The 25,075-nt window shown below is 32.3% G+C and overlaps 2 protein-coding genes across 2 annotated transcripts; one reads left to right on the top strand and one right to left on the bottom strand.

Annotated features, from left to right (window-relative positions):
• Positions 1–9,574: 9,574 nt before the first annotated feature.
• Positions 9,575–11,689, bottom strand: LOC111002748 (dynein axonemal light chain 1-like). The gene is made up of 4 exons (XM_022272961.2): positions 11,498–11,689; positions 10,955–11,066; positions 10,369–10,515; positions 9,575–9,733 (listed from the first exon to the last, which is right to left on the bottom strand). The coding sequence occupies exons 1-4, from the start codon at positions 11,650–11,652 to the stop codon at positions 9,584–9,586; spliced, it is 564 nt and encodes a 187-aa protein (XP_022128653.1). The 5' UTR covers positions 11,653–11,689; the 3' UTR covers positions 9,575–9,583.
• A 1,936-nt stretch (positions 11,690–13,625) lies between these two features.
• Positions 13,626–24,416, top strand: LOC111001907 (probable ATP-dependent RNA helicase CG8611). The gene is made up of 13 exons (XM_022271974.2): positions 13,626–13,747; positions 13,817–14,352; positions 14,761–14,929; positions 15,091–15,248; positions 16,270–16,540; positions 16,614–16,833; positions 17,053–17,576; positions 18,256–18,420; positions 21,169–21,257; positions 21,663–21,764; positions 22,000–22,151; positions 23,376–23,595; positions 24,235–24,416. The coding sequence occupies exons 1-13, from the start codon at positions 13,709–13,711 to the stop codon at positions 24,362–24,364; spliced, it is 2,775 nt and encodes a 924-aa protein (XP_022127666.2). The 5' UTR covers positions 13,626–13,708; the 3' UTR covers positions 24,365–24,416.
• Positions 24,417–25,075: the final 659 nt, after the last annotated feature.

Here is a 25,075-nt window from a genome sequence, read left to right as displayed (position 1 = left end):
ATCTTGGGGACGTGGGAGAGGACGAGGAAGACCAAGATTGGTTTACATAGATCAGATTAAAAATAAAGCTGAGGTCGTGAACCAGGAGTTGAAGACACGCACGCAGAACCGCACTGTGTGGCGATTAATCCTATATTTTTTTGTTATGTTATTTATAAACACGCTTTATTAATTTTTATCTAAAAAAATATTGAGTACTAAACTATAATTATTATAAACCAGTACATACATCAGTAAACTGATGAAGCTCATTTATTCGGACCGCAGGAGTCAATTTCAAGTTAACGTAAGTAACGTCATAATTCTCAGTAGGGGAAACGTGACAAGTAGTCTCTTCTTTTCTTTTCTAACTAAAAGTATTATAGCAAACAATATCACAAAACAGAAAAGAATACAAAAAAAGCTTGGATATAGTATTGCTAAAACAGTTTCTTCCAGACTTGTAGGACTGAATGTGAATGTGGTAAATCACAGAACGGATTTTTATTTTATTTTTGACTTATGTAACTTTAATGACGTTGTGGTTTATGACATTTTCCTTTGAATAATTGTAATGTAGAGGGAGGGTAAAACTTGCTGAGTTTCTTGCCCGTTCTTCTCAGAACAAGGCCTCCTGGTAGTTTTGCGAACGGATGGCGTAGTCTTGCTCCTTCGCGAATTTTGTGAACGTTTTTAAATAAAATAAGACGCATCTAAACTGAATAAACAAATTTATGATTGATTTGATTTGATTGATTGAATAAAATAAAATGCAGTTTACTCTACATTCAACGTTTACCTACGGAATAACTAAAGTCCAATATGAACGAATAAAATTCCTAATATAGTATAATAGTTGATACAATTATTAACACTTTAGCCGAGCGGAGGAATGATTGATGAGTTTACCCGTTCACAATGACTAATAGTGTGCCACGAACATATGATATTCGTTACGGGAACGTAAACTGATATTGAACCTGAATTCTCCATTCTCTCGTGTTAATACTTAATTTTCTAATTAATTGTCGTCTAACAATGGTTGAATAAACCCGTACATAAAATAAAGGCATGACATTAGTTTGACAAATCCATACGTTATATTACCGATTAGGATAGATTATATTAATTCTAGTCTGTAGTAAAGAATTTACTAATTGAAGTGGAACTTCTTTATCGACGAATGGGAGATAATTTGTAACGCGCCATGTTGCTTTTTTTATCGAAGTTTAGTATAGTGACGTAAAGAATATAATGCAATATATGATACATAATAATAACAACAATATATTAGTTTTGAAGTTTGGTTTGAAATAAGAATAACAATATATTAATTTGAAAGTAATAAAATAAAAAGACTTGTTCAAATTTAAGTGAATTTACAAGAAAAGTGAGAGTGATTATACATTTCGTTTTATAAATTCAACACGTATGAGCATGATTTTAATATTTATTTGAGGTTAACCTCACTTTTTAATTGTAAGTATATAAATCTGTTAAAATTAGCAAGTATTAATAAATATGACTGAAAAAATTGTTTCTCATTAAGCCCATTTTCGTGAAGTTGCAAATAGTAGAAAAATGATATGTCGTAAAGAAGTTTCACTTCTTACCTGTGTACATACAACAACAAAAAAAAAATGTGGTACACACACATATTTTTTTGTTTTGTTTTGACTATCTAATTTTCTTTTATCTTCTTTTGTATAGGTACTCATTAAAGAATACTCTTTCCTATTTGAAACTATAAAATAATGTCGTGTCGAATAAACCCGCTAGAAACCTATACGTTATAAATGCGATTAGACAAACATTTCCTGATGCCACTTTTTCCAAGTTTGCGAATAAATCAGTTTGGTGTGTCGCAGTTTTCTCGTCTTGCCAAATTTATGTACCCATCGGCCCTTTCCAATGGAGATGGAGATCGCTATTTACATATAAATACCTCGATTATTTGAATTATTCAATCGAGAGGGGGTGGAGCTGACAAATCACTTCCTCAGGAGATGGCAGCCGCTAGGCGCTACAGTGTGCTTCGACTACACATTTTATTTTCGACATTCTTATACATTTCTAAATACTCAACTTACTGTTGTAAACAATTTACATAATAAATCTGATACGGCTAACTAGCTAGGTTTTTAGTTATAACTAAAGAGCTTGAAACTTGATAAAGAAGTGTAGGATAGATATATTTCTGCATTCTTTAATATTTTCTAAACTCGATTCAGCATTGAGAATCCAGATTCAAAATATTTAAAAAATGTAACATTTTTCTATGAAAGAGTCTAGTACAGCCTAAATGGGTTTCGCCTCAAAATACATACGTTTCATTAATTATTTTTATTTGATAGACAAGTAGGTGATTTCCTTTTATATTATATTTAGTTAACAAATGTAGTGCCGCTTTCCTTACGATGTTTTTCATCAGCCTAAAAGCGGAATTAACATGCACATAAAGAACAGAAAGCCCATTGGTGCACAGCCGGGGATCGAACCTACGACCTGAAGGATGAGATTCGCACGCTAAACCACAAGGCTAACACTGTTAAAACGTACATTCGTATATAATAAAATAGCCAGAAACCACACCTAAATCCAAATCGAGTATCCATCATTTTATTACTCGTATTATTTACAAATGTGCGCAGTTTTCCCGTAGTTTTATGTGCTCTCACGTGCCATTTAGCTCGGGAAATAGAAGTTTTTGTATGGAAATCGGATGCACTAAAGCTCTGAACCTCTGGCGAAATCTCTGCCTATTGTTACTGTTTTATGGCCTCATAAAACTTTATCATTTGTTATACTTACCGATTGTCTGCCAGATATAAGCGATATTACGCTTGCTTAATATACCCACTATATATAAGAACAGTCTTGGCCTAGTGGCTTCAGCGTGCGACTCTCTTACTCAAGGTCGTAGGTTCGACACCCGGCTGTGCACCAATGGATTTTCTTTCTAAGTGCGCATTTAACATTTGCTCGAACGGTAATGGAAAAACATCGTGACGAAATCGACGTGTCTTAATCTCAAAAAATCGACAAAGTGTGTCAGTCACTGGAGGCTGATCACTTACTTGCCTATTAGATTTAAAAATGATCATGTAATAGATTCAGAAATCTGAGGCCAAGACCTAAAGAGGTTGTAGCGCCACTGATTTATTTTTATATACAACTACCGCACCTCAACTATGATGAATCATGTATATATTCTATACTATATTATCCATAAATTTTAAAATAAATAATGACTAATAAAGCGAGGTTATAATGATGTGCTTTATATAACTTATCGTAATTAAATAAAAATACAGTAGCTTGTACGATGCTTGCGTTTTAAAACCTAGTCAACGAGATAAGGTTACTCATACAATCACAAAAGTATTTTAATAAGTACCTAATTCTGTTTAACTTATTGAAGATGATGATATTAAAAAAAATAAGAATTACATAGTTGTCATTTATATGTTTTCTTCTATATTCAATGACTTGCTCTATTTTTTCAGTTTATTACATAAAATAGTAAATTAAGGTGAAACTTAATTTAAAAAAAATGGTAGACAACATCACAAACGGCGTTTTAAATATAGAACAGCTGATAGTTGTAACAAAGCTTTCTAAAATTCAGCATTACACGATCGCTGATAACAATCGCCAACTGGTGTGTTCCACACCACGGCTTCTGTTACCATTTCGCTAATCGTGTTATTGTCTCGTGTTAGAGCATACTTAGTGGCCGAGTGCAGTTTAACATCAGATAAGGCTGTTTGATATGCTAATAGTAGTAGCGAATGTACGCGTAATGAGCGTGCGACGGCTTAACAAGTTTTACTTTGAGCTATGATAAGCTAAACACTACGCTGTTTGCATTTAGAATCCACTTTATAGTCACCTTTAAAGTATCAGGGTATGATTCTTAAGCGATATAGTGCGTTTAAACTAAGCTTTGCATCAATAGATTTATATGCGCCGCTAACATTTACAAGCAAGAGAGAAACATACCTTCATCATCTTCAGGGTCATCTCTGAAAAAAAAGAATCGAACCTGTTGAGCCCTTCATTTCATCGGTTTGTAAAAAACGGGACGACAAATATGATATTTAGAGAAATACAAAATTTTTAATGAAACATATAATAATTATATTGGTAGGTAGGTATTTTGTATTTATTTAATGCACCAACAAAGTAGTCACTCATACATGCATGTAACACAAACACAAGCCAAGTGCTACCCTAATTATAGGCGCATACAACTTTCTAATTATATGAAGCTTCAAATCAAAATCAAAAATCATTTATTCATATAGGTAACATATTATGAACACAAATATATACACTTATGAACGTCAAAAAAAGAAATATACATTAAATGATTCTAACTTTATAAATATACCCTAAAAATAATTCAAATAAGACAAAATAAAGTAAAAATAAAAACATTTACAAAATTAATTGAATATCCCTGATAAAATCCTAATTACTAATCAGTTGTATCAAGTTATAGCAAAAAATAACCTATTCGTGAAGTAAATTCGCTTGTTTACATAATTATTATAGCACAATTATGTTCGCGACCTTATAAACCAAAAGCAAAACTTGAAAGCGTTTAATAAACTATTTAAAATCACGATGAATTCATCGATATATACAATACCCCAGCATAGGTTACTAAGGGATTACGATGTTATCAAACTTGACGCGCACGCGGCCGTACGTTTGATCATCAGTTAACCGCTAATGCGACTTAATGCAGCCATTGTTCTCTCACAATTCACTTGTACTCGAATTTCCGTTAGCAAAATGTAACAAAATCGATCTTTGCGGATCTATTGGATTTTGCATTGACTGTTGGTAATCGCGCTTCAATTGTTTTACGTGTTTATCATAAAATGTTGATGGTGTCAGTTTTTGAATTTTAACAGCATGGGGCTACGATCAGTGATGGAAGCTTACCTGAGTCGCTCTAGTCGACCAGGGAGACCAGGGTAACCGAGGCTACAACCCCACAGTCTCAACAATTGAGACTTTAATAATAATAGAATCTATACTTGGTGTCATAATATTTATTGGAAAACTCGACGAAAAAAATTGTCCATATTTTGGAAAATAATTTGGGGCAGGGTGCCTCCTGGTATCAAGTAGGTCGGTCTAAGAACGGCTGCATCGACCGAGTGGACCAGCTAAAACGTAGAAATTTGTGGCTGGTTTAACAGGATGCTTCTCGTTTCGGAGGCCAAAACACTTTTTGGGTTTCAGATCCAGCGGAATGAGTGTAAGTTTTATCCGTTTTGTTATTTTATATGAATAGATTTAAATTAAACTACATTCATATATTAAGTTGGGGAAAAAGTCTTTTCGCATTATATGATGATATTAACTTGTAATTGAAATGTAAATAAACTATATTAAAAAATGTTATAAATTGCGAAGATTTTTTCCCCAACCTATAACAACATACATAATAAACCACAATAATACAGAAAGTTCCGAATATAATTTGCAATAAAGTCTAACATCAAATGTATAATAAATTCAAAAAATGTCATACAACAAACTGAAATCCTTTGACAATACAAAATTGAAACAAACGTTTGAACTATGACTATCGATTGTGAATCCATCTTTTCCACCCTCTCTAGTAAATCGCATTTACAACGATTCAACATCGCTAACATGTTAAAACAGAACTAATGGACATTCGCTTCAGTCTCAGCCCGCAGGAGACGAATAATACAAGTAAAATGCTCCCATCTCTACGCTTCATTAAATTTATTGCCCGGAGGCGCTCCGACTCAAGCCACGCCGGCGAAAACACGACATTATTGCCACTGACTTAAATTAAATAAACACAAACTATTAGGGGTAATTCAAAGTGCAGTCTTTTGTTCTTGAATTTATACGCTAAGGCTGTTAAATGTAAACTCTACTATGATTTATTTATATGACAATAACAAATTTATATATAGCGGACTGAAGAAATATATTCTTTATTTCATTTACAGTGTAAATTTTTATCGATTGTTGCTGTAGCTTTTGCTTATTTTATATAATTTATTTTCTTGATTATTGTTTATACATTAAAAAAATGGTAACGTTAAGAATGGAAAAATAAAGTACTATATACAAACGTCACTTGAGTAGCTTTGAAAGAAATTATTTGTCTATTTCAGACTACCATCTTATAGGCTATATTCCTAAGGGAGTATATATTCCTTTATATTTCTTTGAGTATTCCTTTTTAAATAATCTAATAATAGCAAGTGGGTTGTTTGATAAATTGTCATTCAACAATTAACTATTATATTATTATAACTTACAGTTAGCAGTACATTTAGAAATTAAGTAATTTGCGGTGGTATATTTTAAGTCAGGGTTCATGCATTAAATCCCTAGGCTTTAGATTTAAACTATAGATGAACAGTAATGGAGATATTAGAGAGCGTAAATAATTCCGACACGGTTTTTTTGTTCGCGACACAATAGGATTATTCTCCATTGATCACTGCTTATTACATAAGTAGTGGGGTGCGTAACATGAAAACTAAATTTGGTTTATCGGCTATTATGGAAAGTAGGTGTTAATGTTGAGTTAGTTATTTATGGTGAGATCGTGACTTTTCCGTTTTGAATAAATTTTTATGGTTTCGTTTGTTACGTCTATTGTAATACAAATGTTTCACGCGGTTTTATTGTTATAATAAAAAGATACGTCTCGCACAAGAAAATTCTTAGCTGTAGTAGCTATACATATTATTTGCTATAACATAAAAAACCTGGTGAAAATTAATTTGATAAAGGATCACAATCTAATTTGACTTGAGAACTATATTGTCCTGCATGGTCTCGAAATTAATATCTAGTTAAATTTGTATGAAATTAAAAAATACCTAAACACGGTCAAGATGATTAAATTTGTTTTTTATGGTCCTAAGCTACGCATTAAAAATTAACAAAAACTTTTTATCCTCTATAAAACCTTTTTTAATAAAATCCAACAACCACAGACCACTAGAGTCACAAAGACAAAAAATATATCAAACAAACAAAAGCGATGGGCGGCAACTGGCAAGTAGGAGTTATCTGGCCGTAACCTCTTAGGCCACGATCAACAATGCCCTCAACGAATACTAAAGTACCTCAACTACTTGTTTACTTAACTCTGAGCGACAAAAGGCCGGAACTATTGTTTGTTGGGAAAGCTTTATTTCGCGACCCCTCGCGCGCAGTGACAATAGGTTACCCAACTTAAAAATATATTATCTTACTTAACGTTGGCACTATATGGATTTCTTGTATTACTAAAGATAAATAAAACCGAGCAAAATCACTGACCAATATTTGAAATAATACATAGGCACCAAAATTGTTCCTACCTATACGTTTTTCATCCGGCACATTTTAAGCATAATACAGTTGTAAATTTCACCAGTTGCTGTGTAATAGGTTATTATAGTTTTTTAATGTTGATATAATGATGGATATTTAATTATCTTTCATTAAATACCACAGAATACAAAACAGTGAACCGATAAAACCCGGTTAACAGACATAGTTTATATCATAAGTTTAACACGAAAATATATTCAATGTAATGTCCATACATTGTTAACTGTACGAGTTAGAGAGGGCGGTAGAGAGTTGAAAATTATCCTTTTCACGAACGACCTTAAGTATAATAGAGAAAGCACTTAAGCCATTTTCTCCGCCTTTAAGTGGCGTAAGCGCTTCTGTATTTGCAGCTTGTTTCGTGAGCTAGAAAATCAACCATTATAGTAGTGGCTAGGTTGAGTCGGGCTGTGCGTTCTGAAGGGGCAAGGGGCGGCGTTCGGGGATTTTCAAGCTAATGTGGCCATTGGGCGGCGCTAACAGCAATTAGGCTACATGCGAGCAAATGGATTGTGCATTACCGACGACATAGATTGATTTATTGGCTCCACGGCGCGAGTGGTTTCGATCACACAATTTAAACCAGCTGCGATATAGCTATTACGAAAATGGACATCGATTATTGAACGCGTTCACCGTTCAATCTAATGCCAATTACCTCGCAATCATAGCGGTCACAAACGTGCAAAATTATTTATGCCCATTCGTACTCAACCCTTCATGAAAAAGTCATTAGCCGCATAATTTTAGAATGATACCTACATTTTAGGTATGTATGGAAATGGAGTTTCGCTTTGATCGCTAGCGATCACGCGATTTGTTTATTCACAATTCAGATTGGCATGTTTAGTGATGTCGAAAGCAAAGTATTGGCTGGCTCATATTAAATTCAAATCCCTCAATGATGTCATAACGTTATCTTTTTCCTTCACGTAAAACATCACATCTGTTAGTGGCCGGGCGTCTATGTACCGGTCTATGAATAATAAATGTCCCGATAGCCGATTGGGGAAATTGAATTTTATAGTTCGTAACACATTCGAGGACAGATGTCACAAAATGCCGGCGGCGAAGCCGTTTGTAATCCAAATGTCAAATAGAAATCAAAATTGGGTCGATTGTGTCGTTAATAATTTAATAATGACTGATGGCACTCACGCATTAAAAGTAGGGAAGGTGCTATCATTGTGATTAACAGAGTTACTTCTATTTGGGCGGACAATTATCGGTCCATTACCATGAGTACACAATGCTTCTCCATTAAATTATTGAATGTCATTCAAATGTCACCAATCGTGTGATAACATGCTTTTCCATACACGCGATACCATTATTAAATTAGGTTTGCTTAAACCTAAGTTTACTTAGTGAAGTGGTAAAACGCATTTAATATTGATCAATTCAAACCAAATAGATTTCCAATTTATGGAATACCGTTAGTAAGTAAATATATATATATTCAAGTGTTTTCTACACTTACCGCGTTTTATGTTTGTATTTATTAATTCAATTTCCAGATAACATTAATTCCCCTTTGCAAAGATAACGATCCGTTTACATCATTAAATTTTATTAGCTACAATACAATAGAAAAGCATTGGAAGAGCACAGACTTTTCCGGCAATGGCGACCCTCGCCAATTTCCATTTCCTTTCGCCACGAATTAGGCAGGCTATTACGCCGGCTTTCAGACGTATGACGAATCGCAAAGCCGGACGCATAACACTTTAAGTAGATGTATTGTGAACCTATTTTATGCACGATAAACTAGTGGAGTAATAGTTAATAATAATTACTTTGTTGAATGCGAGTGATAGTTCAGGTTACGACAAAAAATATTGTCATTCAACAATTAACAAGAAATGAATATTACAGTGAAATGAGTATTAAGAAAACAATTATTATTAAGTTATAATGACACACTGACAGATTTGCACCTGTCGCAGAATACCGAATATGAAATAAAAACCTGTACGCGTATCACTAGTTTATTATTTCGTAGTAATATTATTTTTAATTGCTTCGTAAGACAGTACATATCGGGTATGGCAAATTTTAGTGAAGTTTATACATTGCACGGAATATATAATGTTTTTGTTGGTTTTTTGTATATGTGGATAGACTGTATTAATCGAAATAGTTCACAAACTATTATTAAAAATCGTTTTAAATCAAAATGAAATACTCGTTTAATTAAACATTTTATACCCATTATGGCCTAATCAGTATCTCTAACAATAGGAATTCCATCAAGTTTTGTAATTTGTTGGAGACGATTGGAAGCCTGTGTGCGCCACGTTTCCACGTCCGGTTGGTTATCACATATTGGGTTTCCGATGAACGTCACGTCTCTTAGAGATGGGCATTCCTTGATAAATAGTATCGTAATTATATAAAACAATAAAGATTTAATCGTTTTTATATTACGTAGGGGGGGATAAATGGGAAGGTGGCAGAACTAATGTTAAGTGATACCCGCTGCCCATGGACTCTCTTAGTCAGTCAGATGAATCGCGATTGCGTTGCCGGTCTTCTTCTTCTTTAATTAATAACCGTTACACTATTTTCTTGCCTAAGCCTAAGTCGAATTAGTCGCTGGGTTCACATAATGGTGATGCGCGAAAATAACGCTCAGTTGTGGAACGACGGACGTCAAGGCAATTCGTACTGCCTCGGCGTCCGATGCTCTGCTGCATGTATTAATTCCAACGACTCTAAACTTTTGTGGCTAAGTTGGTGAAGTATTTACAAATGTTTAGACTATCTTGTATACTAATGAAGCATACGTTGTATTTGAGTTTGAAGTCCTAATGATGCCTGGGACAGACACATTTGATCGTCTGTTATATTGTCAATTCTTAAGGTATTTAGAACAAATTTCTTAAACGAATGAAATGAATAAGGAATATTTTTCAACATAGCCACACATGCAAAAATATTTTGCCTATCTAAAAAGAAATAGTACTTTAATGACAAAAAGTCTATACTAAATATAAAAAATACCTGTAATCTATTAAATTCAGCCCACTCCTTCACCACGTTATTGGATATATATAGCACTCTCAAAACCTTCATAACTCCGATACCTTTAAGCTTATCTATCTGGTTATAACTAATCCATAATTCTTCAAGAGTTTCAGAAACAGTTTCCTGAAAATGTTATGAGCTCTCCTTCAATGAAATAGTACGTTGAGCTTTCATATTACACATGTATTTATCTCCATATTTTATAAACATTGAAGTTATTACGATCCCACTGGATCGTCTAGTCCAAGGCCCAAGAGAGGACAGAACATGGCTTTTTAGGATATAATATGTCTACGCATTATTATATCTGTTGAGCTGTGGCCGTAAAGTAGTACCTTATTTTTAAAAGAAAGCGGTCTTATACGCAAAGTAAAGTTCATCACAATTCTTTTAATAATATCATAACCATCGTAACACACAATACTAGACCTATAATCCACATTTTATAAGGCCGAATAAGTTTCGATTACTTAAAAAATATTAAGCCTATTTAATTCATTAGTAATATACCAAGAGCATGTACGAATACTTATAATAATATTTTTACATAAAACAAACTTACGATTCCCGCTAAGGATTTAATATAGTTCCTGCCCAAGGATAGAATCTTTAAGCTTCTCATTCCAGCGATCCCGACTATTTTATCGATCATGTTGGATGAGAGACTTAACTTTCTGTAACAGACAGGAAGTTCCTATTATTTACGATAGGTATTTTACTTTTAGTCGATTTGTATTTAGATGTCATGTTATTGAGGGTTATTGATAAACATATGTAAGGAGTCTCTAAAAGGCATTTATTATGCGATGCTTCAGGTTCTAGATCAACCTAAGCTGTCAGTAAATGTGTAAAAGGTAAATATATAATTAAAAACTATCTTAAGATTAATTAAGTGCACTTTTTTAATTTAATAATTTACTAATTTAACTGATAGGTTTCTTTCATATCAAAAGGCAACATTTACTATAAGCTAAAGCGTATAGCCGACATCAGTCTTGTGTAATAAAGTAAAATGTTACATTTATAAAGTTCATCCCTATCATAATATTTTCAATGGACTGAACCAAACCATCACAGAAGTTTGAATATCAGAACCAGTACATACTCGCAAGCTACAAGGGTTGATAGAGCACCATCCATTTTTTCAATAGGTGGCCATTGGAACTGGAACTCTAGCACTTTCGCTTCAGTCGCATTTTCACCAGTTTTCTTCTCCCATCGAGCAATGGCTTCCTTACACGTTGTAGGCTTTACCGCCATTATTTGCAAAAGTTAAATTTCATAAAATTTTATGACAGTTATTTTACAACAGACATGACAGTTTGCTTATTTTTTTTTATTATAAACCATACAGAGATTGTGAAGAAGCAAAAAAATGTTACAATAAAATAACTTGTAACCTCTTTTGTATCTTTATTCTTTAGTTAGCTTAGTAAAGATTGTAATTTTTTATATGTTGTAGGTTTGTTTTTATTTTGATGCTATCACTATCGTGGAAACTCTCTGAGAAACCATGTGTACGATTTTTTTGCACCGTTATAAATAATCTAACTCTTTATTGCTTATTTAATTTTCCGTCTGAATTTCTGCAATTCCTTCTACTGCACTGCAATAATATCCCACTTCAAGTAAAACCTGAGAAAAATAATTAAGTATAGGTATTTCTTTTTGTATTTTCTATAGTACCTACCGCAAAAGTATTATACAATTAATGTTACCATCTTTAAATATTCTAGTTATAAACAGTGCAATAACAAAGATATTTAAACGAAATATTTGCTTTGAGAAGTATTATAATTCCGGTCACGTTGGAGGGTCGTCCTGGTTGGCCGGCTGTAATCACGTCGCGCCCTCACGCCTCCCGTGGGTCGACAGACCCCTATGTTGATATAATACATGAATTTCAAGTGCACGGATTACACGACTTCTTTGCTTATGATATATAAAACGATCTGCGGGCTACTCGAATTGTGTACATATTTTACTTTACTATCTATAAAAAATTTTAAACTGCAACTAATATTTGCACCAATTTTTGTTTATATGCGCATGTAGCACTCGCTCGTACTTGTCTATGAACTAAAAATTACCAAAGAACCGGATGAAATCTAAAACCAAGATCCTAATAGGGTTGAAGCGACACAACGTTATTATTATTTTATTTTTAATGTTGGTGGATACAAAAGATATCGCGAAGAAAGCGGAAGATCTTAGGTACCAAATATTTAAGACATATGTCATGCACAAAATGAACTGACAAAAAAAATCAGGCTCACTACGTATTTGCGTAACAATTCAAACGCGGAATAATTAAATCGCATCCGTGTGTAAGCTACGCAGGCCAGCCAATATAAATAAAATATTAAATACATACTTTCTTATCAGAAAAACGAAATCAATAGCAAAATATACCTACACTAAGCTATTAACTAAATGGATCATGATGAATAATTATAAGGTTATAAGCAAAGAGTTATACAACGCAATTCTCTTTGCACAATTGATAGGATTATGATTTGGATACAAATATTTATTGCTTCTCTGAATGGACTCTAGTCATCTTGCGCTTTTTGTCGACACACGCACGCACGTGTTCTCGTTGATGTTTGTATAGCACACGTGTCGAAGCTTATTACCACTAATCCTCCACTAATGGACTGAAAATGATATAATAAATCCCTGAGAAACTCATAAGTTTACGTATAAACTGTTGATGTAATCTAACACTTACTCTTTTATGATACATCTCCGTATCGTAGAGCTATTTCAAATTCGTATCCCAAGTCAAAATTGATGTAAAAGGATGTGAAAAAATAATGGATTATGACACGAATACAAAATTACTTGTTAAAAAAATATTATATTATCATTTGATAATATAAAAAGTATTTTTTTACCTACCATAACTACCCACTTTCATTGAATACTCCACTTGGGTATATTTAACAAAATTCGTTTATTCATCTTAAATTTATCTCTATAAATCCCTTATGAGCTATTGTGCCACAAAATAACACATATAGTGTTGAAAACTGTATCACCCCTTTTTTGGCAGCAAGAGCTGAAAAAATCAAGAAAAAAATTATATAATAACAATTATTGACATTTTTCTTGTTATCTCAATAAATAATGTTCCACGAATTATAAGTCTGGTGCGAGTATCCAATTTCTCTTATTGTACTTTATCTATCTGACAGTCGAACGTTTGTATGACACAAGTGACAATGACAAATAGTAAAGTATGTATTTTGTAAACAAGGTGTCCACGGCATGTATGTAACCTCAAATTCTTAAAAAATAATATTATTGTGTAAATATGGACGACTTACAATTAAATATATCTACAACAAAAAAGGTAAATATACATTGACTGAAATCGTGACCTAGCTTAGACCTAATTTAATTAAAAATGTTTTTAATATAGAAAAATAGCTCATCTGGCCGTCCTTCTCCAAAAACATCTTCGGACTACAAGTTTTTGGCTAAGCCAAACTATTCGGGAAAGATAATAGCCAGAAAAAGACCTCAAAATGGAATTCCAAAGAAGTTCACTGAGAAATATTCGGAAGAACCTAAAAATAAAATAGCTAAATTATCAGATAATAATGAGACGAAGCCTCATGATCTACAGTCAAAATTACGTGATTTAAGTGAGAATAAAGGAAAATTTCAAGGTAGAAATTACCAAGATGTAACAGATGACCTTGTTGTAAAACAAAAACAGAGAAGTGGTGCTTGGATATCATCATTATTTAAGAATAATCCTGATGTTCCCCGAATGGGACAACGAGCTGTAAAGCCTGTAGTGGAAAAAGTATTTGCTGGAAGAACATTTCAAGATTTAAATTTGCATCCCCATATAGTTTCTAATATGAAACAAAATATGAATTTAACAGAGCTTATGACAGTGCAGCAAAAGGCGATCCCTGTGATTTTGGAGGGTCGTGATGTATTGATTAGGTATATGAATAGTTTAGTTTTAAATGTATTAATATTTCATTGAAAATCATTCCAGTAAAACTTAAGATTAGTTGTAAATAATGGTGGATTTACTTGCATAATTTCAATTTATCAATAGAAATAATGTTTAAATTAAATTTTCAACTTATTCAATTTGCAGTAATATACTACAGGAGGCAATGATTAGTTGAATACTTTAATAAACCTTTAAGTGTTACTAAGTGTATGTACTTAAAATAAAAATTGTTATCTGTCTTGTTTAGAAAGAAAATCAGAAATGCTTTTTGAATGAAAAAAAAAAACAAGAATATTTAAATCAAAGTTATTCAAAGGTATTAATTTCTTAGCTAACAGTGATTGCTCTGAAATATTATAAAACCAAAACAAATTATTTGTATTGTACAACAGATCTCAAACAGGCTCAGGAAAAACCTTAGCTTATGCACTGCCAGTAATTGAAGGTTTGCAAGCTATAAGACCTAAAATAAATAGACATGATGGTATAAGAGTTGTTGTTGTTGTGCCCACTCGGGAACTTGCTGTGCAGACCTATGAACTATTTGAAAAACTTCTTAAGGTTTGGGTCTACATTTCTTTACTTATGTTACTTTTTTTTTGTTTTATTTATTTCACATACCTACAATTATTAAGGTATGAAAACATAGTAAAATTAATGTATCTTTATAAAAACTTTTTTGTTCATTCATTTTCATGTTTTATACTTTTATATAATTTTAGTCTTTCATATGGATAGTACCTGGTTTATTGAGTGGAGGTCAAAAAAGGAAGGCAGAAAAGGCAAGATTAAGAAAAGGGTTAACAATACTTGTTGGAACTCCTGGTAGAATCAATGACCATCTCAGGCACACACATTCCTTAAATTTTGCTAAACTTGGGTAAGATTTTTTAAAGAGTTTTAATTGTCTATGTATTTAGGGAAATTATAAAGGTTCTTAGCTTTTTAATGTAATTCAATTAAAGAAAATGTTATTATTGTTTTATATGTATGCTAAACTACTTAGTAATTGTGTGTGTACTACACTGTGGCATAGCTGACGATGGACAAGGGCCCCATTCCCTAGAGTGTTTAACATAGCTTTAACTTACATTTATATAAATTTATATAAAATCCCTTCAAATTAATATAGGAATAAGATTAGGACTGAACAGAATTGAGTTGAACTTAACATAAGTCGTTTAAATTCTTATTGTGTTGTCTCTATAGACTCTATGATCTTAATAAAAGAAAATAGGAATAAATAAGCAACCACGCCGATAACAATATAAAATATTATAAAGATAAATTAAGAGAGAAATATGATGGTTTCGTCTATAATTTCAATTAAATTCAAGTTTCATGCTTGAAAGTCAAGAACTTCCGAAGATGTAGAAATGGATGTATGGTATGCGCGAAAGCATCTTGTCATATTCGGCAGTGGCATTAAATAGTTGTCTATTTTGACCGATATTTTGACAAGGAACCACAGCAGAAAGAGTTCATGTAAAAAACCTGTCTAGCTTGGGCAATTTTATTTTACACTTCTTCTCTTTTCTGACTTTGTTTCCGCACTGCTTCGTTCGATTGTTTTGCATATTTTTAATTTTCGAAATAGATACATACACAGATTTTCCTACATTATTTACGTTTTGTAAAGCTTATGCTGTGTGTTCAACAAAAAACCAAACATCACATCTCATATCTATTCGTCGTTGAGTTCTAATTGTTTATGCCGTTGTTATACACCTGTCCCTACGATAACTACGTCACTGGTAATATGTTTGAGTTTATATAAGTTTACTAAATTATGTAAACACATATATATTATTTAAAAAATATATTTTCTTTGAAAATTAGTGTTATGCCAGAAGTTATGTATTATATTCCATATGTTATGTTCATTAGTTGGATTTCTTAAGGTGTTTAATATTGGATGAAGCTGACCGACTATTAGACATGGGTTATGAGAAAGATGTAGCTGCAATTGTGAAAGCTATTGACGATCACAAAAAGGCTGCCACATACGATCCTATGGCTTTAGTTAAACAGACGATAAAAAAAGCACCTGAAAAAGAGGAGACACTAATTGAAGATCCAAATACAGAAGAAATGGGAGATAAACACCCATTAACAGATGTGTTTTTATCTACTGAAAGACAAACAATATTGCTGTCCGCTACTTTGACGAAGGTAAAATAAATAATAAAAAACTAAAAAACATACAAATTAAAACATTCTTGTTAATTTTGAGTTATTTTAATAGGCTGTAGAAAACTTAGCAGGAATCACAATGAAAGAACCTGTCTTCGTAGACACATCAGAAGGTAAAGCAGTTGTAGCTGATTCACTAAAACCTAATAAGAAAGACGAAGTTAAAAATCTAGAAATCGCACCACAACCGGAAGCAGTTATTCCAAAAATTAATTTAACTAAACCAAAATCTGTCGAAGTCTCAAATAATGCTAAAGGAAATACCAACACTGGTAAGTAAGCTTTGAAAGTATGTTTTTGAATTGTTTTATTCATCACCCAAGATTTTCATGAAGGATTATTTGACGACAAAAGCCATATTGTTATGTATATTTAAAAAGTTAGAGAAATGATAATCTATATAGTCTTTTGTTATAATTATTATTTCCTGAACGCAAATTATTTTATTTATGTAAATCGAAGTTTTTAGTACTATAGAATTGTTTTTGTAGGCATCAAAGCCTTCAGTGGTGCAAATCATCCAGACATATTTGGTACTGATATAACAGTTAGTAAAGACAAACCAAAAGATGACAATGATAGTGATTCTGACTCAGATTATGAGTACTTTAAAGTACAAAAAGAATTAGGCGGAGACAACAAGAATGAAACAAAAAAAGTTGACGAAAAAGAAGAAGAAGAAGAGGAACAGCCAAATATGTTTGAAAACGCTTTAAAAACAGCAATAGTTGAAGATGAACTAGTCCTACCATCCACAGTTAATCAGACATTTATATTGATACCTATGAAATTGAGATTAGTTTCACTGTGCTCTCTAATCGTTGAACATTGCATTTTAAACAAAAAAGGAGGGAAAATGATAGTGTTTATGGCAACATTAGAGATGGTAGATTATCATTCTGAATTGATTGAAACTGTTTTGAGCGGAAAGGATGGTAAGAAAAGGAAGCAAAAGAAGGTGAAGAGTGACGAAAAGGCTAAAAAAACGAAAGGTGATGATGAAGACGAGGATGAGGTAGATATTTTTAAATATTATTTCATGTTAAGACATTTTTTATTCTTGACTACTTTAGGTAATGAAAAGTACACATTTTGAAATGATTTTGCCATGTTTGTAGTTGCTAGTTTCATAAACTCGCCTGACCTAAGATTCCTAAGAATTCCTTTTGTAAATTCATGCTTACCCTGTAACTTCTGCTGCTTTAGAGACTAGTCCGATTATAATAATAAGTTATCGTACTACGTAATCCCACGTTTGCGTTAAACGCTCTATAATAAATATCGAATAATACATCGAAATTAGAAAAAAATCGGGATACTACTAACTTTAAAGTACAAATTTCAGCCAAGTAACATCAGTGGAAATGGGAGGAAATAGTAAGGTTTATAAAACATCTGTCAATTTCAGTATTTTTGTTTTGCATTACGCACTGTGTAACACAGCACACAATTTTTATTAAATAAATCCTGCCATTGTAATTGAGAGTTAAACTATTCTAATTTTCTATGCCTGACGTATTGTGTACATATTGTGGCATTGTTTAATTAACTAAAACTAAGAGTAAATATAAACAATACTGCAGCTCGGTAGCCCTAATAAATGAATGTACCCATATAATAGTATGTATAAATACTAATTACTCAATAAACAACAAAAACCTTTGACGTATTTGTACATTGTTTTTTTACTAAAGGAATCATCAGACGAGTACGAAATGGATTATCAAGCACCTGCCGAAGGTGGGCTTGTTCCAATGGAAGTCGATGTATTCAGCCTTCACGGCTCCATGCCTCATGAGCAACGAATGGAAGTTTTCAAACAATTTCGTACTGCGAGAAGAGGTGTGCTATTCTGCACGGTAAGTAATTTTATGAGCTTTTTTCACCATTACAATAGTGGTATGACTGGTTTATGTGAACGTGAACTATGCTTAACCACTATATATTTTGTACATACACAGTGCGTGAATAACTAAGTTGACTATTTACTTTTAAATTGTATTTGATTTATATTCAAAAACTCCATAGGTCAATGAGGCCTAAATATGGTTTTGAGGATACTTGCACTACAATTTTATATTAATTTGATTTGAACTTTTAATTACATCGGTTCCATATGAATACTAATTCTTTCACGGTTCAAGGGGCTTTTAAAATAAAAACGATTTTAAACATTTATTAACGTTCTACTATTCTGTTTGTATAAAAACGAACTCATTTAAGCGTAACGGCTAAGTTATGTTCGGCGTAAGCATCGAATTAAAATCATCTGAAATCTTGAATCCTCTTTTCGATACTAAATTTACCTAAATACCTTCAAATTGATGGGAATATGTTTCTCGGATAAAAGAAATATACTTCAAATCAGTATAATGACGTTGTACTCTAAAACGCGCTACGAGAGTTTCCGACCCCTCATCATATATACAACATTGCAGTAGCTGGAGTCTTTATGCGGTCGGTTACTGTTTTTTAGTAAGGAATCTCGCTGTTGGCCTTAAGGGCCTTTACAGCTCATCACGGACCTTTTGGCGAGCTTAGATCGGCCTGGAATGGGGTTATCCGCGACTCGCGCAAAGTCGGTTTCTGTGAGACTCGAACCTCGGCTTGGTCCGTCGCGGTGGAGGGGTCGGTTACTGGTTCGCCTAGTCCTGGATATCCCTGAAATAGGTAGATATTTTCCCCCTATTCTACCCCCGCGGGATTGGAGGAACAGTAACCTTAACGCTTTACAGTCTAAGTCTTTGCAATAAAGCACTGGCATATGCTCACCAATTCCAATCTATTAGCTTTATCTTTGTAATCCTAAAGATCTCCTATCAATGTAGCTATTTGCTATCCCTATTACCTTGTGTTTGTTGTATTCATATTATCAAGTGAAACAAAGATTCAAGTTTGTAGTTAGTGCTCAAATGTGGGACTTAGTGTTTATAAGTCTCAAGGGAAACCTAGTATTAAAACCTGTGATTTGATATACGCCTCTTGTAGCTCGCCTAGCTTGTAGTACCTCATATCAAGTGTAGCTGGATAGTTTAGACGTGAATCACGTTTTCTGCGCGACGTTACCGCGCTACTGCTCAACTCATATTTTAAAAGTTAATGTAATAAAAGTTATTACTACAATTGTTACTTTCAAATGTTATATTAAAAATTTAACATATAAATCAAACACGGGAACTTGACGTCAACATAAAATTGTAAAAACTTTGCATTAAGTATAATCTATCTTCCGGTAATGTTAACTGTCAAAAATTATGATCATCACGGCTGAGTTATTTGAAAAACTTCGATAATTCGAACTAGATTTTTTATTTATTAGTGACTATGGAACTTAAACAATTATATATTAATAAACTCGGTTAAATAATATTATTAATTTCTGTTGCACCAGTCCCTATTACGTACCATGCTTGTACATGAACATGTAAACAAATTTCAAGTTTTGAGTACGTTAAATGTTATTAGAGAATTTCACATGTCTGACAAATAAATAACAATATTTTTAATATTGGGTATAATAATGATCAAAATTTCAAAATCATTTATTCATGTAACTAACATAATGTACACTTATGAACGTCGAAACAGAAATATACATTGAATGCTTCTAATTTTACATTTACTGCCAGTTCTCAAATCAAGGGCGTAGAATGGAAGAGAAGAACTTGCAATAAACTCTCCGCCACTCTTCAATTTATTTTTTAACTTTATTTTGCGCCATATCACTTTTAAGGCACATGTTGTATACAGATATTTCTTAATAATACACTATATTTTAATATTGCAATAGGCATCTAAATTCAGATAGGAGTAAGAACCCAGAATAGATTACTATGTTATCAATAACAATACTCGCACATCAAATTGCCTTGGGTCCCAGAAAACAATGTCATTGCACTACTAGTTCCAGTAACGACTACGAATCAAATGAGTTCTTTAATTTTGACATCAACATCAGTATATACAATATACATACATGTTAATATAAATTGTATAATTTAAGTGATATAAAAACAGTAACATCGTATTCCTTCAATTAATTGTTTTTGTATTCACGAAACCATTAAATATCTTAATAGTTTAATTTTTTAGCAAAAAGTCTAGCTAAGAATATGGAGGTTTAGTACGTGTGAATTTGTTGCACTGGCATTAATTATCAATTTGAATGCGAATTTATAATAAACCAGCCTTTATACGCTATTAAAAATAAGTAGTTTACGAAACTTCTACTTTAATTAACAACGAAATATACTTTATTTTAATTAGTTTAAGACCAGATGGTTGCGATGAGGCCACATTTTTGCTTCTCTATGATTTTTTAGTGATACCTATTAGTTAAATTTATATATAATATTGTTATATTGTCAATAATAAAGGTTAAATTGGAAAAGCTTTTGAACTATTTTATGTTATTACTTTCTAAAAACTGATAATTGGCTCACGCCAATTGAATCTGAACGAAATAAAAAAAGAACTTATCTGTCATTTGCAATTTTAATAATTATTTCACATGGTAAAGGTCATTATTAAGATAAAATGATTTGGCGGTCTATATACATTTATAGTTTTTTACGTTATACCTAATGATTTTTAATTATTTTGTATAGGACGTAGCTGCACGAGGCATTGATGTGCCTCGAGTAGACTTGGTGCTACAATATTGCGCCCCAGCATCTGCTACAGATTATGTACATAGGTAAGAATAACTACTGTTTCATAAAAAAGTTAACTGCGCCCTTTTTAAGTATTCAGAAGAGTATTACAGAAAAAAAGATTTCAAATAGTCTAAGTTACTGTCACTCGCGTGCTTGTGTGTGTAACTTAGGTCTTACTTACCACTAAATAAAATATGTGCACCATTTGTATAGTTTTATTCAATCCTTTTTTAGTTTTGAACACCGATACTCAACAACGAGTTTAAGTATGATACTCGACTACAATTCATTAAATGTAAAGAAACCTGAATATAATTAAATAATATAGGTTTCTATAAAATATTATTTTAACTAGAATTACATTATTAAAAAAACCTTGATTCAAATTTTAAAAGAATAAAAATTTGAACAAAAATGTTTGTTAAATTATATTTCATTTTAATCAGGGTGGGCCGTACGGGACGCGCGGCACAAGTGGGGGCTGCGACTATGTTCCTGCTTCCAAGCGAAGCGGAATTTGTCAGACACTTAGAACAGAAGAGAATAAGGTCAGTTAAATGTGAGAAACGTTTTCGTCGTCATGGTTACCATTTTTACAGGTGCATCGTAATAAAAGAAACAGTAACGTGGTACATTTTACATAGTTGAGTAATAATATAAAATAAAATGTTTTTTTAACTGTAGTAGTAATCGTATGATATGTAAAAATTTAAAATCTGATTCAATTGTTTTTTATGTATTTTAATTTCACACGAAATCGTGATCAATATTATACTTTCGAAGATTACGTCAAACGGACGAGTCAAAAGTGCTGGAATCTCTTCGCTCTGTGGCACCGACCGCGCATACCTTGCAGCGGGCGGCGATAGCTGTTCAAGCTAAATTAGAAAATACAGCTCATTCCTCGAAAGATTGGTTAGCGAGGGCTAGTAGAGGTAAGTAATGAGTAAAAGTAAAAAGTAAAAAAAAAAAAATAGTCTTATTAAATATATATATAATATAATATAGTATAGCATAATATAATACATATAATATAATGTATAAATATGATATATAAATATATATATAATATAATAAATAATGTATAAATATAAAAAGTAATTAATATAAACCTGTTATATCAGGCTATGCCATCAATGCCACATCTAGTAATAAGTTCAATCCTAAACCTATGTTTTTGCTTGGTTGACCGTTTCGAGTCTGTTGTGTCTACCTGCATTTTTGTTACTGTATTTGTTTTGTGAATTTTTGTATAGGTACCTTCTGTGCGTTCTAGTAATAATTATTTAGTCTTGTAATGTTTTTCTCAGTAAGCGAATTTTTTAATTCATATGAGAAATAAAGTTATTCTAACCGTAAAAGTATCGCACTTTACTCCTTATTAATAAGTATATATAGTAAGGTTGGCTGGCTCGCACATCGATAGTTGCTGTTAATAGACAATTCGTTTAGTTCCTTAAATAATACTTATAGGATATATTTTTTAGGTTATTTACATAATTCATTCAATAACTATACAACAGTCCTATGATATGTCAGTGACATGACATTTCAATTTAAGGTTATCAGAAGAGAGCGTTAAACAATACATTCACGAGCCTTCTGGCTTTGAGTATTCATGATTAATACCGCCGATTAAAAAAAAATGAAAGTTTATATAGTGTCGTGGAAACATCTATTATTTATGTAAATATTATGTTTTTAACTAGCTTATCCCTTTGTTTTCTTTTTCTTTATTTCTTCTCGTGTGTTACCTACCTTTTACTTAAAACTGGCATAAAGTTATAGCTATTACCATAAAATTAAAAAAAAATCTGTATAGTTTTTCTATTCACCAGGACGTTATTATAAAATTATATATGTATTGCGCGTACTAGAGCATGTAAAGCATTCAAAACGTCGAGTGAGATATTTAATCGTGTTACAGTTTTTATTTAAACACGTAAACTAAAGGCATATGGACATGAAACTGGACACAAGGTACTTCGCCAGTGTCGTGTAGATGGAGAAGGCACGAAGGAGATTGATCGGCACTGTCTATTGAATTTTACAAAAAAAGTTCGGCATTCGACAGATCGGCGTTGAAAATTTAATCATTACTTTATATATATATTATTATATGAAAATATCTGTATAATATATAATTTATTTTAATATAGCCTATACATCTTGGGTTCGATTCTACTCCGGTTACCCACGTGAAGTTCGACCCTATCTGGATGCGCGGAAACTTCATTTGGGTCACGCTGCCAAATCCTTTGCATTAAGAGAAGCCCCGGGTGCTCTCGCGAAGAGGGCCAGATCTGACCTAAATTTGAAGAAAGAACGACCAATGAACCGGCTTTCTGTGAAAGAGGAGGAAGAGAAGAAAAGACCTGGGTAAGATTAGTTCGACGAATAGCAAGTGTTTATTTTAATTTTGTGGAATAGCATTCATTTATAAACACACTATTTATTTTTTGGATTTTTTATATTTCGTTTTTCTTCTGTGTGAAAAATTTCACATTTACGATTCATAATGACAGAGTTATGAGACAGTGTAAGAATTTTTTTGTTGCTTGAAAATTTTGGGAAACCATAGTTTTGGTTTGGTTGGAACTAGTGATTAAATTTTTCTTACCTAGTTGTATACAGGTGTACTGCTGGCACAATACCACCAGGTGGCCATGGGTGCGGTTCTTCTAAGTAGTGTTTGTAGTTACACTTTTGTTTTAGACAAAAGTAATGATGCAGTATCTACCTAATGTTCTATTGGTTATCAAACAAACATATTATGATATTAATATCTCACTAATATATAAATATTACTGAATGCTGTATCCGACACTATCGACATATTTCTATGTTCGCAGAATGAATTCACAGTAGCGATATTGTAAATATTATGTGTTTAATATTATATATGTACTTTATTATATTTTACTTAATGTTTCTCGACATTATTGTTTTGGTATAGTCTGTGTGGTTAATGTATGTATTTCTGTAATAAATAAATAAAATTATTATATTATTTTCTAGACTCCCTAAAATGAAGCCTGGAGCATTTGGAAACAAAATTATCTACAAACAGAATTCCATGCACACTGCTAGTGAGTTCGACAGTGGCCTTCCTCCAGTGGACACTTACACTAGGAAGAAAAAGAAATAATGTTATATTTATATGTAATGTTTTATTGTAAATAAATTATCCATAAATAATAGTTCTGTTGAATTTATTTTACTTTATACATAAGGTATACAATCTACAGTTATTGAATTATTGATAAAACTTATTTATAAAAAGGCCAAGGAAATACAAATGTGATTTATGACGCACAATGTAGGTATATAGTACGATAGTATTAGTAGATTTAATATTTTACTATACATACATCAATAGATCCTAAGATATATAATAAAATATAGAATACGAAACATGAAACGCATTTAAATAATTGTATGTATAGGTATAATAAATTAACAAAAAGTTATATGCTTATAATTTAATAATTATACACTGGTAAGTACCTTTAACTTATTAAAATGACGCACGGAGTATGGGGGTCGGCCCGTAAGGTGCAATGGACCCTTACTCACGAAAACCCAACAGCCTCAACAGAACAACAACAAACTTCTTTTGCGTTAAGGGTCGGCATCTGAGTCTTGCAGACGTCCCGTTTGCCTTGGGTGAGAAGGTTGGGAACCTTATATTTGCTATGGCTCAGGGCTATACTAGTAGTTAACACTAAGATAGGAACTATTCAATACTAAACGTTATGTCAAGTAAATTTTGTTTAAACCGAATTATTTACATTAATTTTTAGCATATGAAAAGTGCGAATTAATTCATAACTGCTTAACACCAGTCTCGGTCAGCGAG

The sequence above is a fragment of the Pieris rapae genome, chromosome 12 (genome assembly GCF_905147795.1).
Source record: "Pieris rapae chromosome 12, ilPieRapa1.1, whole genome shotgun sequence".
Taxonomy (NCBI): domain Eukaryota; kingdom Metazoa; phylum Arthropoda; class Insecta; order Lepidoptera; family Pieridae; genus Pieris; species Pieris rapae.
This window is presented reverse-complemented; position numbering and strand designations above follow the sequence as displayed.